This window comes from Parasteatoda tepidariorum, chromosome 8, assembly GCF_043381705.1.
Source record: "Parasteatoda tepidariorum isolate YZ-2023 chromosome 8, CAS_Ptep_4.0, whole genome shotgun sequence".
Classification (NCBI taxonomy): domain Eukaryota; kingdom Metazoa; phylum Arthropoda; class Arachnida; order Araneae; family Theridiidae; genus Parasteatoda; species Parasteatoda tepidariorum.
The window spans coordinates 79,092,687-79,104,208 of NC_092211.1; the positions used below are offsets into that span (position 1 = coordinate 79,092,687).

At 32.2% G+C, this 11,522-nt stretch overlaps 1 protein-coding gene across 1 annotated transcript in view; it reads left to right on the plus strand.

Annotated features, from left to right (window-relative positions):
- Positions 1–7,247, plus strand: part of LOC107450738 (DBH-like monooxygenase protein 1) — a 31,535-nt gene extending 24,288 nt beyond the window's left edge. Inside the window, exons 13-14 of the mRNA XM_016066614.4 lie at positions 276–429; positions 4,634–7,247. Coding sequence (XP_015922100.2) covers positions 276–429; positions 4,634–4,798 — 319 coding nt within the window. The 3' untranslated portion in view covers positions 4,799–7,247. The remainder of the gene's footprint in view (positions 1–275; positions 430–4,633) is intronic.
- The last annotated feature ends 4,275 nt before the right edge of the window (positions 7,248–11,522 follow it).

Below are 11,522 nucleotides of genomic sequence, written 5' to 3' on the forward strand. Positions count from 1 at the left end.
CTAGAGGCACAGTAATCAATCAGTGACAATATTTAGCAGAATGTTACAGGATAACCTAAAATTACTTTTGAGTTTTATTGTTTTATTAGACTAAACCACGACTCATAAAATACTACTTATATCAAGCCAGTATAAAGTCAGTGAACCAGAATGTTTAATTTTCAAGAAATCGAAAAAACAATTTTCAACAATTTAAAATTTTAGCTTTGGATATTAGTACATAAACTAAAGAAATATATTTATTTATTTTTAAAAAAAACACATTTCTTTTACAGTTTGAAAGACGAAGATGAGGAAACTGGCCATTTGAAGGAGTTTTTACTTAATGTCGATTGGAAGTCAATAGACATGCAAAAATTAGAGAACGATATGAGATATAACGAACAAAAGCAGTCTTTATGTTATAATGGAAACGGACAAAGGGGAAATGTAAGTGACAAAAAAATTACTTTATTTAATCACTGAAATTTTTTGTTATTTTTGTCTATACGGAGAAAAATTCTAGTAAAGTTACCGTACTGTACAGAAATGACATTTCTGGTAAAAGGAGAAAAAAAAAACATAATTTTGGTACTAAAAATCATTCATTTGGTAATTTTTCCGTCCCGTAACGGTTTACAGCAAAGGTTGCCAAAGTGGTCTATATAGACCCCCAGGGGTCTATTTAACGAAAGCGGGGGACGATCTGATCCAGGGGGTCGATCCGAATCGGAAGTGTCAATTGGGTGTCGAAGTAAAAACAGTTCCTAATACGCAAATCACACATACCTAATTGAGTATGTAAAATTTGTGATTTTTTTTTATAATTGACTTAATATCAGTTCCTTATAGATCATAAATTAATAAACATATTTATTCAGGTGAAACAGGTATTTACGTATCAGCGTTACAAACGTAAATATCATACGCAGTTTCAGCTCTCTTTGCAAACTGTGAACAGTTTTGAATATTTGCAGCGTCATTATTAAAACTTTTATAGTTTTGGATATCATTCATTTATATCATTCGTTTATATCATAACTTATCGATATCATTCGTTTAGTTTAGATATCAATTTTAATTATCAATACATGTAAAAAAGAAGGTAAGCATTAATAATATGGATTAGTACAGCCCTCGACAAAACTGCAAGATGAGCTTGCTGAATTATTATAGGATCTTGAAGCAAAGACGCTTTTTAAAAATTTAACAATAAGCAAATTTTGGACAAATATAAATATAATGCAGAAATATGTAAAACTTTACGAAATAGCTCAGTCATTTATGCTAGCATTTCCAAGTTCATATATGGTTGAAGCCGGTTTCAGTCACGTAAATTTAGCACAACTAAGTACAGAAATAAATTAAATGTGGAGTTTCGAGGGGATTTAAGATAAAAAAATTGGCCAATTTTGAACCCCATATAGCGAACCTTGCAAAAAAACATCAGGCACACCCATCTCATTGATTAAGAAGCAATAAATCTGTAGTTACTTTACTTATTACTTCTTATTTATAATTACTTATTATTTAATAAATATTAAGGTATTTAAATTTCAATATAAATATATTTTTCATAAAACTATTGTTACACAATGTACTATTACTTTAATAAATGCTTAAAATCATAAAATAAATGTACAAGCACAGTATCTAACAGAGTTTTATTTTAATTAACAGAAAATTACTTTTATGGGGGTCGATGGTGATTTCGAAAAATTATATAGGGGTCGATGATCAAAAAAGTTTGGCGACCCATGATTTACAGGAAATTCTGGCTTTTAAAACTGTAGTTCTTATTACCATTCATTTAGTAAGAAATGTAAATCTTATAAGTAAATTTAACTAAATAAATGGTTCATCTATCATTACTAGGTTAATTTTGCCCAAATTATTATCGGAACACTTCGGTAACATTACCGACCTTTTTGTTCTATCCATAAAGCCAGAAACACGGTAAATTTTACCACATTCAAAACTCTCTTTCTCAGTGCGCAGACAGAATTAATTCTAAACGGGAAAAAATTGAGACGTTAAAAAAGGAGTTAGAGGATAAAAAAATAGTGCTTGTATTGAAACAGATCTTTGAGTGGAGGTCAACCTCATGGAGTCATTATCATTGTAGTGGAGTCAAAGTAAAAGTTTGTGAGTCATTTAATCATGCTGTTAGATAAGTACAGTTTAGAAGTTAGTTTGATGATTCCCAAGCGTTATTTCTTCCTTCAATGAAACTTTATTTTTGCCACCTTCAGTGGTTATTTTCAATGTCAATTTCTCAATTGCCAGCATTTTAACATAGTTATAATTGAACATCATTAACAATTAATTCAATAATCATGAATAATGTAATTGAATAACTTTTTTTATTTAATTAAGTATTTTAAATTTAGATCGAATTTTGAAAATCAAAAATAATTTATAGTGCCCCCTCAATTTATTTATTTTAGGCCAAAATTCCGCCACCTTAAGTTTTATGCAACTTTATTGGTTTGTGGAATTTTTTACATTGATTTCAAGGTGTTCGAACTCAGATTGAAAAAGAAAGCTTATATGTAGCAAGGATTCGAAAGCTAAAAAAAATAATACTGTAGTTTAAAATAAACGTATATGTTTATGAAATCCTTGTCAAAAATGAAGTTAAGAAGGATACACATTAATGATCGAAAATTAATATTCGAGATGAAGATGACCAGTAGAAGATGAGATAGCCAGTTTGATTGCCTGATGAAGCCTAGAAGTGGTTCTAACAATCCCCTTTCAACTCCTCTCTTTGGATTTCAGCAATAATAATAATTTGGCGCCTGCTAAAAAAACAATTCAAAACGAGCAAATCCCATTTCTTTTTTTTTTCTTTGAAATAATTATTAATTTTTTAAAATTATTTTAATTATCAAACTTATTAATTACAAACTTTAAATTATCCTGTTTAATATTATTACCTTGCTCACATCCATTTTCTGGCCCATCCAAGGTAACTAACAAATTAAACGTGCTTCAGTATTGCAGTAAGAACGTGCCATAAGATATCACTTTATTTATGCTTCTGTTTTCATATTTTGTAATCTGGCAATCTTATTACGAAAATATTTCAAATCATTCTTGAAAGATTCCGGTACGCGTAAGTTCATTTTAATTCGCTCCTCACTATGTAGATTTCCTTTCGTGTACTGTTCTCTAATCTCTTTACATTTTATTTTCCGGGCTATTCCACGGCAACTTACATTACATTCACATAAACTTTATTGCACTGAGAACTTAAAAGCAAACAAATAATACTAATACACGTATTAAAATGAAGTGATTTCTTATAATTACAATCAAAACCAAAAGGAATCTTATTAAAATAATTAATATTTTTCAATTTAAACAGTGTAAAAATCTAAAATTAGTGTGGTAACTTACGTTACCAGAAAAGGAATGGCATAAATTTGCAATATGCTTGAAGGCAAAATTCTGTTCTTATACAAATGCTGCATGATTAAGATTATATGTATCATTTTTCTGACATGTTTAAATATTTTTTATGCCTAGATTTAAGATTTTGTTTCAAAAAGTAAATTGAATATAATTTTTTAAATGGGTAACTTACGTTACAGTAATTTAAATACGAAATTCACTTTGTTTCAAACTTTTATTCCAATAATGATCAAATGCAAATTAAGATATTTAAACAGTATAGTGCAAGGGAGAAAAAGTGTACATGAAGTAAACTCAGAAACTTTTGATTTACACACTTGATTCACACATATAACTGCAAACTTATTAAGTCTTCAGTTATTAACTAGTATAGGGGGCTCAATTCCTTTCACCATGTTTTCCTGCTGGTAGAATATTTCATCTCCTTTTTCTGGTCATTTACAATAGATTCCCACAGCAGCCATTACATTTACTTTAAATTCTTGCCCTTCAACAGACATTACCACACCAGGATATAACTCGTATCTAACCATATTCCAACCTCCAGCTTTTGTCTTGGGTTCATCATTTTCTTTTTCAATGTCTTTCACAAAAAAAACCCTTCTGGTATGCCTTCTTATACTCTTAAACGGTGGATCTGCTTAATGTTTTTAACCAGTGGAGCTTTTGAGAATAGACTAAACACTCCTCTCATTCTAGAGACTCGCATCATCTGTTTTTTTCTAAACATAAAATAAATTTCGAAAGAATTTCGAAAGATGGAACATTATGGATTTTGCTAAAGGCTTCCTTAGTCATTCCGAACTTTTCATGATACTTACAAAAACAAACATTTCTCGGAAATTTGCTACTAAGCAAGACATGCTTTGAACGGAGCTCAAAAAATTTAGTTTTTCCAATTTTGCATTCTGGATTTTCTTCCATAAGCATTTGGTGCATTTCTCGAACGGAATGAAGAAGATGCCATGCTTGTACTTTCTTTTTGCTACCATTAGCATCTCTAATTATAANATTAGCTTATAATATATATATATATATATATATATATATATTATGGCATTAATGTGTAGAGATACACTTTATTTTATTTTATAAAATTGCATGTTAAACTATATAAGTTAGAGGATATATGTTACTTATTTATACTTTATTTTAGTAATAGTAAAGATACATTTGTTTCTTAAAAAATATACCTTTGCAAAAGAATTTTATTATTTAAATTTTTTTTTCATTTCAGACGAAAGATTCAGTTTCTTACCCATCAAACTTCGAGCCGTTTAAAGAAAAATCAAGTTGTCCAAAATTTTTGAGTAAAAGTAGTGGATATTCTCTCACTAATAATTTACAAATGACTTGTATTTGCTTATCTGTTTTTGCGATTCATGTTTTGTGGAAACATTAACGCACAAAACAAAGACTCATTAAATTAGTTAAAATGTTTTTACATCTAAATCATCTACACTTCATATACTTTTGACAAGTTACTGTGCTATCAGAAAAACGAATAAAAGTGCGAATTTGCTGCCTTATAGCCAAGGTGATATCGTTTTAAGAATATGAGTTCATGGGGCAGTATTTTGAATATGTCTGTTATTTCAATACTTTTATATTTTTGTTCACATATTCTACTGGCTGAAAAAAAATTTATGAGGAAAAACTTTGCTGGTGGCGCGTTAATATTTTAACATATTCGGAGTTACATATTCACCCGAATATGGGTATAATGTTAATATTTTAATATATTAACATACCTATATTCGGGTGACAGCAAAGTTTCTGATAGGGCCACGTTACCCGTATTGGGGTGACGCTTATTTGACTACTTGCAGAGGATATTCGTATGTATTTGAAAATATATTTCACGGTAAGTAATGAATCTATTGAATGGTTATAAAAGTAATACAAAAATGATTTATTAAGAAAATTGTTGTGAGTCTCGTGAAAGCTTTATTGTTCACTGCTATTTGACTCACCGAGAAATAAGTTTTTCTTTTCGGAATTTCAATGTAATATAGTTTAATTATTTTAAGTTATACTCCTCTTTACTCGGCAAAGATTCAAACTGATCGAATAAAGTAGCTAGATGAGAAACAGGTGCGAAGACATGATACAGAGAACAGAGATACCACGGAAACAAACAGAGCGAGATATTCTTGTGAACACCAGAGACTCGCATCATTAAAATATCGGTGGGAGTTTTTAGCGGAATACTCTTCGTAGAGCGGTACTCGTGCCTTGAAGGAGATTTCACTGTAAATGAGTATGGCAGTCAAGCGTTAAACATAAAATCGAACTTTTGTAAGTATAGAATGAACAAATTGCTATTGCTAAATGCAACGAAAATACAGAGAGCCATACCTCTCTATGCAGTTTTAAAAAATAATTATGTGTACATAAAACCATATTGCTTATATATATGGTAGCGGATAAGATTTTTGATGCCTTAAGTTTCTAAAACGGGGCATAAAAGGTGGCAAATTTGTATCCCAAAGAGCCTTAACGTTTACAGACAGATAGCGTACAACCAAAAATAAAGTATTGTGCCCCTATGTGTTACGTAAAATATTCTTCCAAAAAAATAAATCGAAATAAATAAGCAGTCAAATTTACATTGTCTCTTGTAAGAAACTATAACCACACTTTTCAGTATCATCAGCAGTATTTCAGAAACCACACTATTCATCGAAAACTCTTGTCTATGAATATTGCTATCTGGTTCCCTAGGAAAATATTCCTTAGAATTTGTTCCCCAGATATAAAGCTGCACAATGTGTAAACTTTTACTTTCCTCTTTTCTCGCTAATTACTAATGAATTTTTATAAAAATTAGCTATTATTTCTACTCTCATAAAATTTAGTTAGCAAGTTTTGTACTTAACTTGTTTAAACTTGTTCAATTTTGCATTGTTTCAAAAAATAGTGAGTACCTTCTTGACAGAATAGTATCTAAGTACCGCCAGTGCTCTGAAACAAGAAGGTAGCGGGTTTGAATACCGCCGTAACCCTGGGGTGTATCTAAATATTGCCTGCTCTAATTTTTGCTGTTTTCTATTTTCGCAGGACTTTTGAGCAGCTCTTTGTAATGTAGTAGTACTTTATTTAAAATGCTCTAGAGCAGCGTAATGGGTTATTGGCGATAGTCTGGAAAACATCCCTGAGGATTCAAGTAGGTACTTTCTATAAAATTGCTGAGAATGATCCGAAAATAATTACAGTTTCGATATTCTGCAATGGAGAGGGCTTCCCCACTTCGGCGAAGTGGAACAGTTTAGCGAAATCCGATACCGCCCACCCCTGCTCCCTTCACAGTCTGATCAAAGTCATCACTCACCCACCCACTCACTCACCGCTGCCAGTGATGCTTTTAGTGAGCTTCAGTTCTAGGGAAAATTTTACAGGATCGAATATAAATTTTTACAGCTTTGATGTTTATATTTGATTGAGTGATTGTTTTCTTATCTTTCATGAAGCAATATTAGAGAAAGAGAGTGTGACAGGGCATATTAGATAAATACTTAATTTTAATTTTGAGACTAGAAATCTAGTATAAATGCTACAGCTCGATCATTTTGTGAAATTTGTTTTTCATACATTTTATAAAAATTGGTATTGTGTAATTATTTTTTTATGACTTTTTATTTTTAATAAAGTGCTTTAACTTTGTATAATAAAATAAAACCATTCATAGAATATCAAAATAATGCATGTATTATATTGATCTGATGTTATATTTTTCTATATATTTTAATACCTTTTGTATTATCCAACGCACATATTTTTATATTGCATTCTTTTGTAATTTTTTTTTGCTGCTATATGAGTTATGTTATCAATAAAAATAGTACTTTATAGATTTTGGAGTGATTAATCTTTAAGATTTCTTATTTTGTAGCATAAATATTAAATATATCATGTTTAAAATTTAACTTACCAAAATTTACTTCAGTTACTATTTGTACTCATTTTTGCTTAAATTTACAGCCTGTGACATTTATATACAAGTAATTTTTTCTTAAAACATTATATTAAGCTTACGCGATCTTGCTTTTGTTTTCCTGTGGTCGAAATATGATCGCGGATTCTACGATTTTGTTTTTCATTTTATGAATATTAATTCACGCAGAAACTGACTAAAACAGTGGTTTTCAAACTATGCAACGTTTAGTTCTGTAGGTTTGTTTTACCTCGGGAAAAAATGGTTGTAAAACCTGTTCACGGCTACCTTGTTTTGAGGGAGTATCCTGATTACCAAGATTTATTACAAATATAACCTATATATCTATTGTCTACGGTAAGAACTCCCCCCCCCCTCCACAAAGTCTGAGGCCGTCTGCTGCTTTAGAAACAAGAATAGCGCATTTCAGGGAGGGTAGCTTCTCTTCACTCTAGGGCTAACGCAAAAGAAAAAAGATTTCCATTCTCTCGCCGACTCGAGCCTAAACCTGCCCTAAACAGTGAGCCCTCACCCCTACTTGAAATAGTTATACCTTGTTACCATAGTCACCGCCACGGGTTCAGACAAACGGCTAGGGGAGTTCTTACTTTACACAAACTGTATAGAGATGTTTCTTATTTGAGAAAAAGTAAATGGTAGTGGATAGTTCGTAATTAAAAATCGAAAAAGCTTTCAATTTAATTTTTAAGAAACATAGAAATTAAATGAATTTGCTACTCAATGGTTTTCACTCTTTTTTTTTTCTCTATGATTCATATTTATGAATTGGGGAAAGTGGGTAAATTCCGGGTAGCTAAGATTCGAAGGCCTGTGGGAGCTAAACTATTTAAACTCTGAAATTTGATCAAAATATCCCTTGTTTAAGTTGTGTACAATATATCATTCTCGAAAAGTCATTGATGTACTACTTTTTCATAAATGATTTTTTTCTAGAAAAAGTCGAATCATCCGGTCATAACCCTCCAGTGGAGCAAAACTGGGTACACATGTTAACTCGATGAGAAATTTAGAAATATTAAAATTTCTTATAAAAAATGAACATTTCTGTTTCATATGATAATTAAAAAAAATATGTGCGTAATTTACACGTGATGTAGTTAAGGTCGTATTCAAAGAAAACAGAAAGAGACTGATGAAGGCCTGACCACAATTCCTTAAAAATATACTGATTATTTATTAATTTTTCGTTTTTCTTCTTTTTTTTTAAAGAGAATTTCAGAGAATTACTTCATATCCATATAAAAACTACGATTTTGTATAAAAGGTGTTCGAAAATTTTATTAAATATGAAAGTAAGGCTTTTTTTGCTTTGAAGAACAGGCCCGCAATAAATCATAAACTCGTATAACTATTGTTCAGAATTCATTGTAGTTGTCTTCTTTCTTGGCATCGCAGCTTGTGTGAGCTCAGGGGGTATGCGACCTAACCTTGAAAGTTGAGATTATTGAAACAAAACAGAACAGTACTACTAGTGAACGAAATCCGCATTGTTTGTTTATCTTTAGAAAACGTATAATAAGCAGGACTAAAGATGTTTTTTTTAAGACTCTAATGGCCAATAAGTAAGGATAGCTTAAAAATAAGAGAATATAGAGAGTTGACATAGTAAAACTTATCTACACAGACACCATGAATTAACAACCACAAGCCAATAATGTAGGCCCTTCTCCTTGACTAGTAAAGTGTAATTCAGAGTTAGTCAGCTAGGAAAAAGCTAATTTCCACCCAATCGATTTACCCGATCTTACTCCACTCTTCCCTATATCTAAAATATTCTTGCTTAATTTTTTTTTCTCATATAAAGCAGCCAAAATATCGCACTGTGATAAATTCTATTCATCGATAGAATTATGGTAAATTCGGTTGAAACTTGTATTATCGATCACAGAAGTTCAGTCCGGTTTTGAATATTTTACTAAGTCGTCCAAGCTTCATCAAAATTTGAATTTACAATAAAATTCTTTTGAGATAATAGGGCAGAAAGACTAAAAATACGCATTGTGTTTCTTCTAATACAGAGCTCCAGAAATTTTTTTTTATTGTTCCATAATACGAATATATATTAGATTATTATTGTAATAAGAAATTAATATGAATTTGTCTATACATTTTGCCGACCGAACAAATGGAGAAATAGTCAACTTTTCATTTTGTGACGTGGCTAAATTAACTGTTGACCACGCTTGTGGTCAAAACGGAAATATTAGCTTCATCTAGTACTCATATTTGCTACACATCCAGGCCTCATACAGAACAAAACCCGGTTCTGAAGCATACGAGATGGTTTCTCTTTTCCTCAAACTTACTCAACGCGGCGCTTGTTACGTAATAGAACCGGTTGAACTTCTTTCCTGTCTTCTGAGATCTTCTATGAGGCACACAATTACATTGAAAACGAAACAGTTAAGGGACTCAGCCCCATTCTAGTTGTGTATTGTGCTCGAGTAAAAGCTAGCCAGTAGATATTTTTTTAACGGGTAAAAATTTTTAATTGGTGGCAACAATAAAGCTTTGATAAAAATTTGGAAAGAAAAAATAATGATGATATAATTAGAAATCATTAATTTTTATTTGAATGTCATAAATTAGATTCAATAATGTTAAGTAATTCTTTGCAATGTTGTATCGTTGTTGTTGTTAATTTACGTCGCACTAGAGCTGCACAATGGGCTATTGGCGACGGTCTGGGAAACATCCCTGATGATGAGCTTCTCACGAATCCTCACAATTTTGATCCTCTGCGGAGGGGATGGCACCCCCGCTTCGGTAGCCCGACGACCTGCACGCGAAGTCGAGCACTTTACGGTAGCACAGTTTAACGAGGACCAATACCGCACACCCTCGGTCCCTACGCAGACTGATCCAAGTGGTCACCCACCTGCACACTGACAGCAGCCAGTGATGCTTGACTTCGGTGATCTGCTGGGAACCGTGTCTTAACGATCAGTCCACAGCGGGACCTGTTGTATCGATGGAAACATATAAATTTTGGTAGTTGTTCTTTTTCCCTTCCATATTTTCTGCAGAGACATGCTCCCTTGCACGAAACGTTTATCAACACCACTGGATGTAATAACATGCTTTTATATAATATTCTTACACTTTGAGTTATTTTTAAATAGTAGTGGTAATAATTTAGTGCCAGTAAAGATGCGAAGACCATCAGATATGTTGGAAAAATTTTGAAAATCATGTATACAGTAGTATGTTATATTGCATTAGATGAAACCCTCTATTGAAAAACGTACCTTCTTTTGAAAGAAGTTTAATAAGTTCCCAAACATAAAGCATTTAAATTATGCTTCTCAAAAGAAAGCAGTAATTGCCAATTGGATAGATTTCTCCGATCGGTTATTGGCAAAGTGTTAGAAGGATTGATTCTGCTTGTATCAGTCAAACAATGATTGGTACTTGCATTCACATGTAGAGCAGAGCTTCAGTTGATGTTTGAATGCTCTAACTGGTCAAAAAATTGCCAAAACTCTGATTACAAATAAATTCGCTTTGATAACGATAATTTCTCTTGCTGCAGCGTATATATTTGCAGGCTTGTACTTTCAATTACATAAGTACGGCTTATAATCCTTTGTCAAGTAGAAGAGCAGATGAATTCAGAGAAAGTGAGCACGAAAATACATGAACGGGAACTACCTCCACATTACAGAGCATTGCAAACCCTATTACGATAATTTTTACTTGATCGTTGAGAAAATGATTGTGATGTCATTTAGCACAGAGCTTCAGTAGAGATTTGAGTGCTTTAGCTAATAGTAAAATGGTTAAAATTTTGACTGCAATATTTCACATTCATTTACACAAAAAGTAGGTTGGTAGGTACTTTATTCACATCGCACTAGAGCTGCACAATGGGCTGTAGGTGATGGTCTGAGAAACATCCCTGAGGTTGATCCGAAGACATGCCATCGCAATTTTGATTCTCTGCAAAGGGAATGGTTCCCCTGCTTAGGTAGCCTGACGACCTTAACGCGAAGTTTTGGTAGAACAGTTTAACGAGGACCGATACCACACACCCTCTGTCCCTAAGCAGGCTTATCAAAGTGGTCACCCTCCCGCTTACCGACGGCAGTCAGTGATACTTGATTTCGGTGTTCTACTGAGAACCGTGTCTTTACGATCATACGCAGCAAGAGAAATTATCGTTATCAAAGCG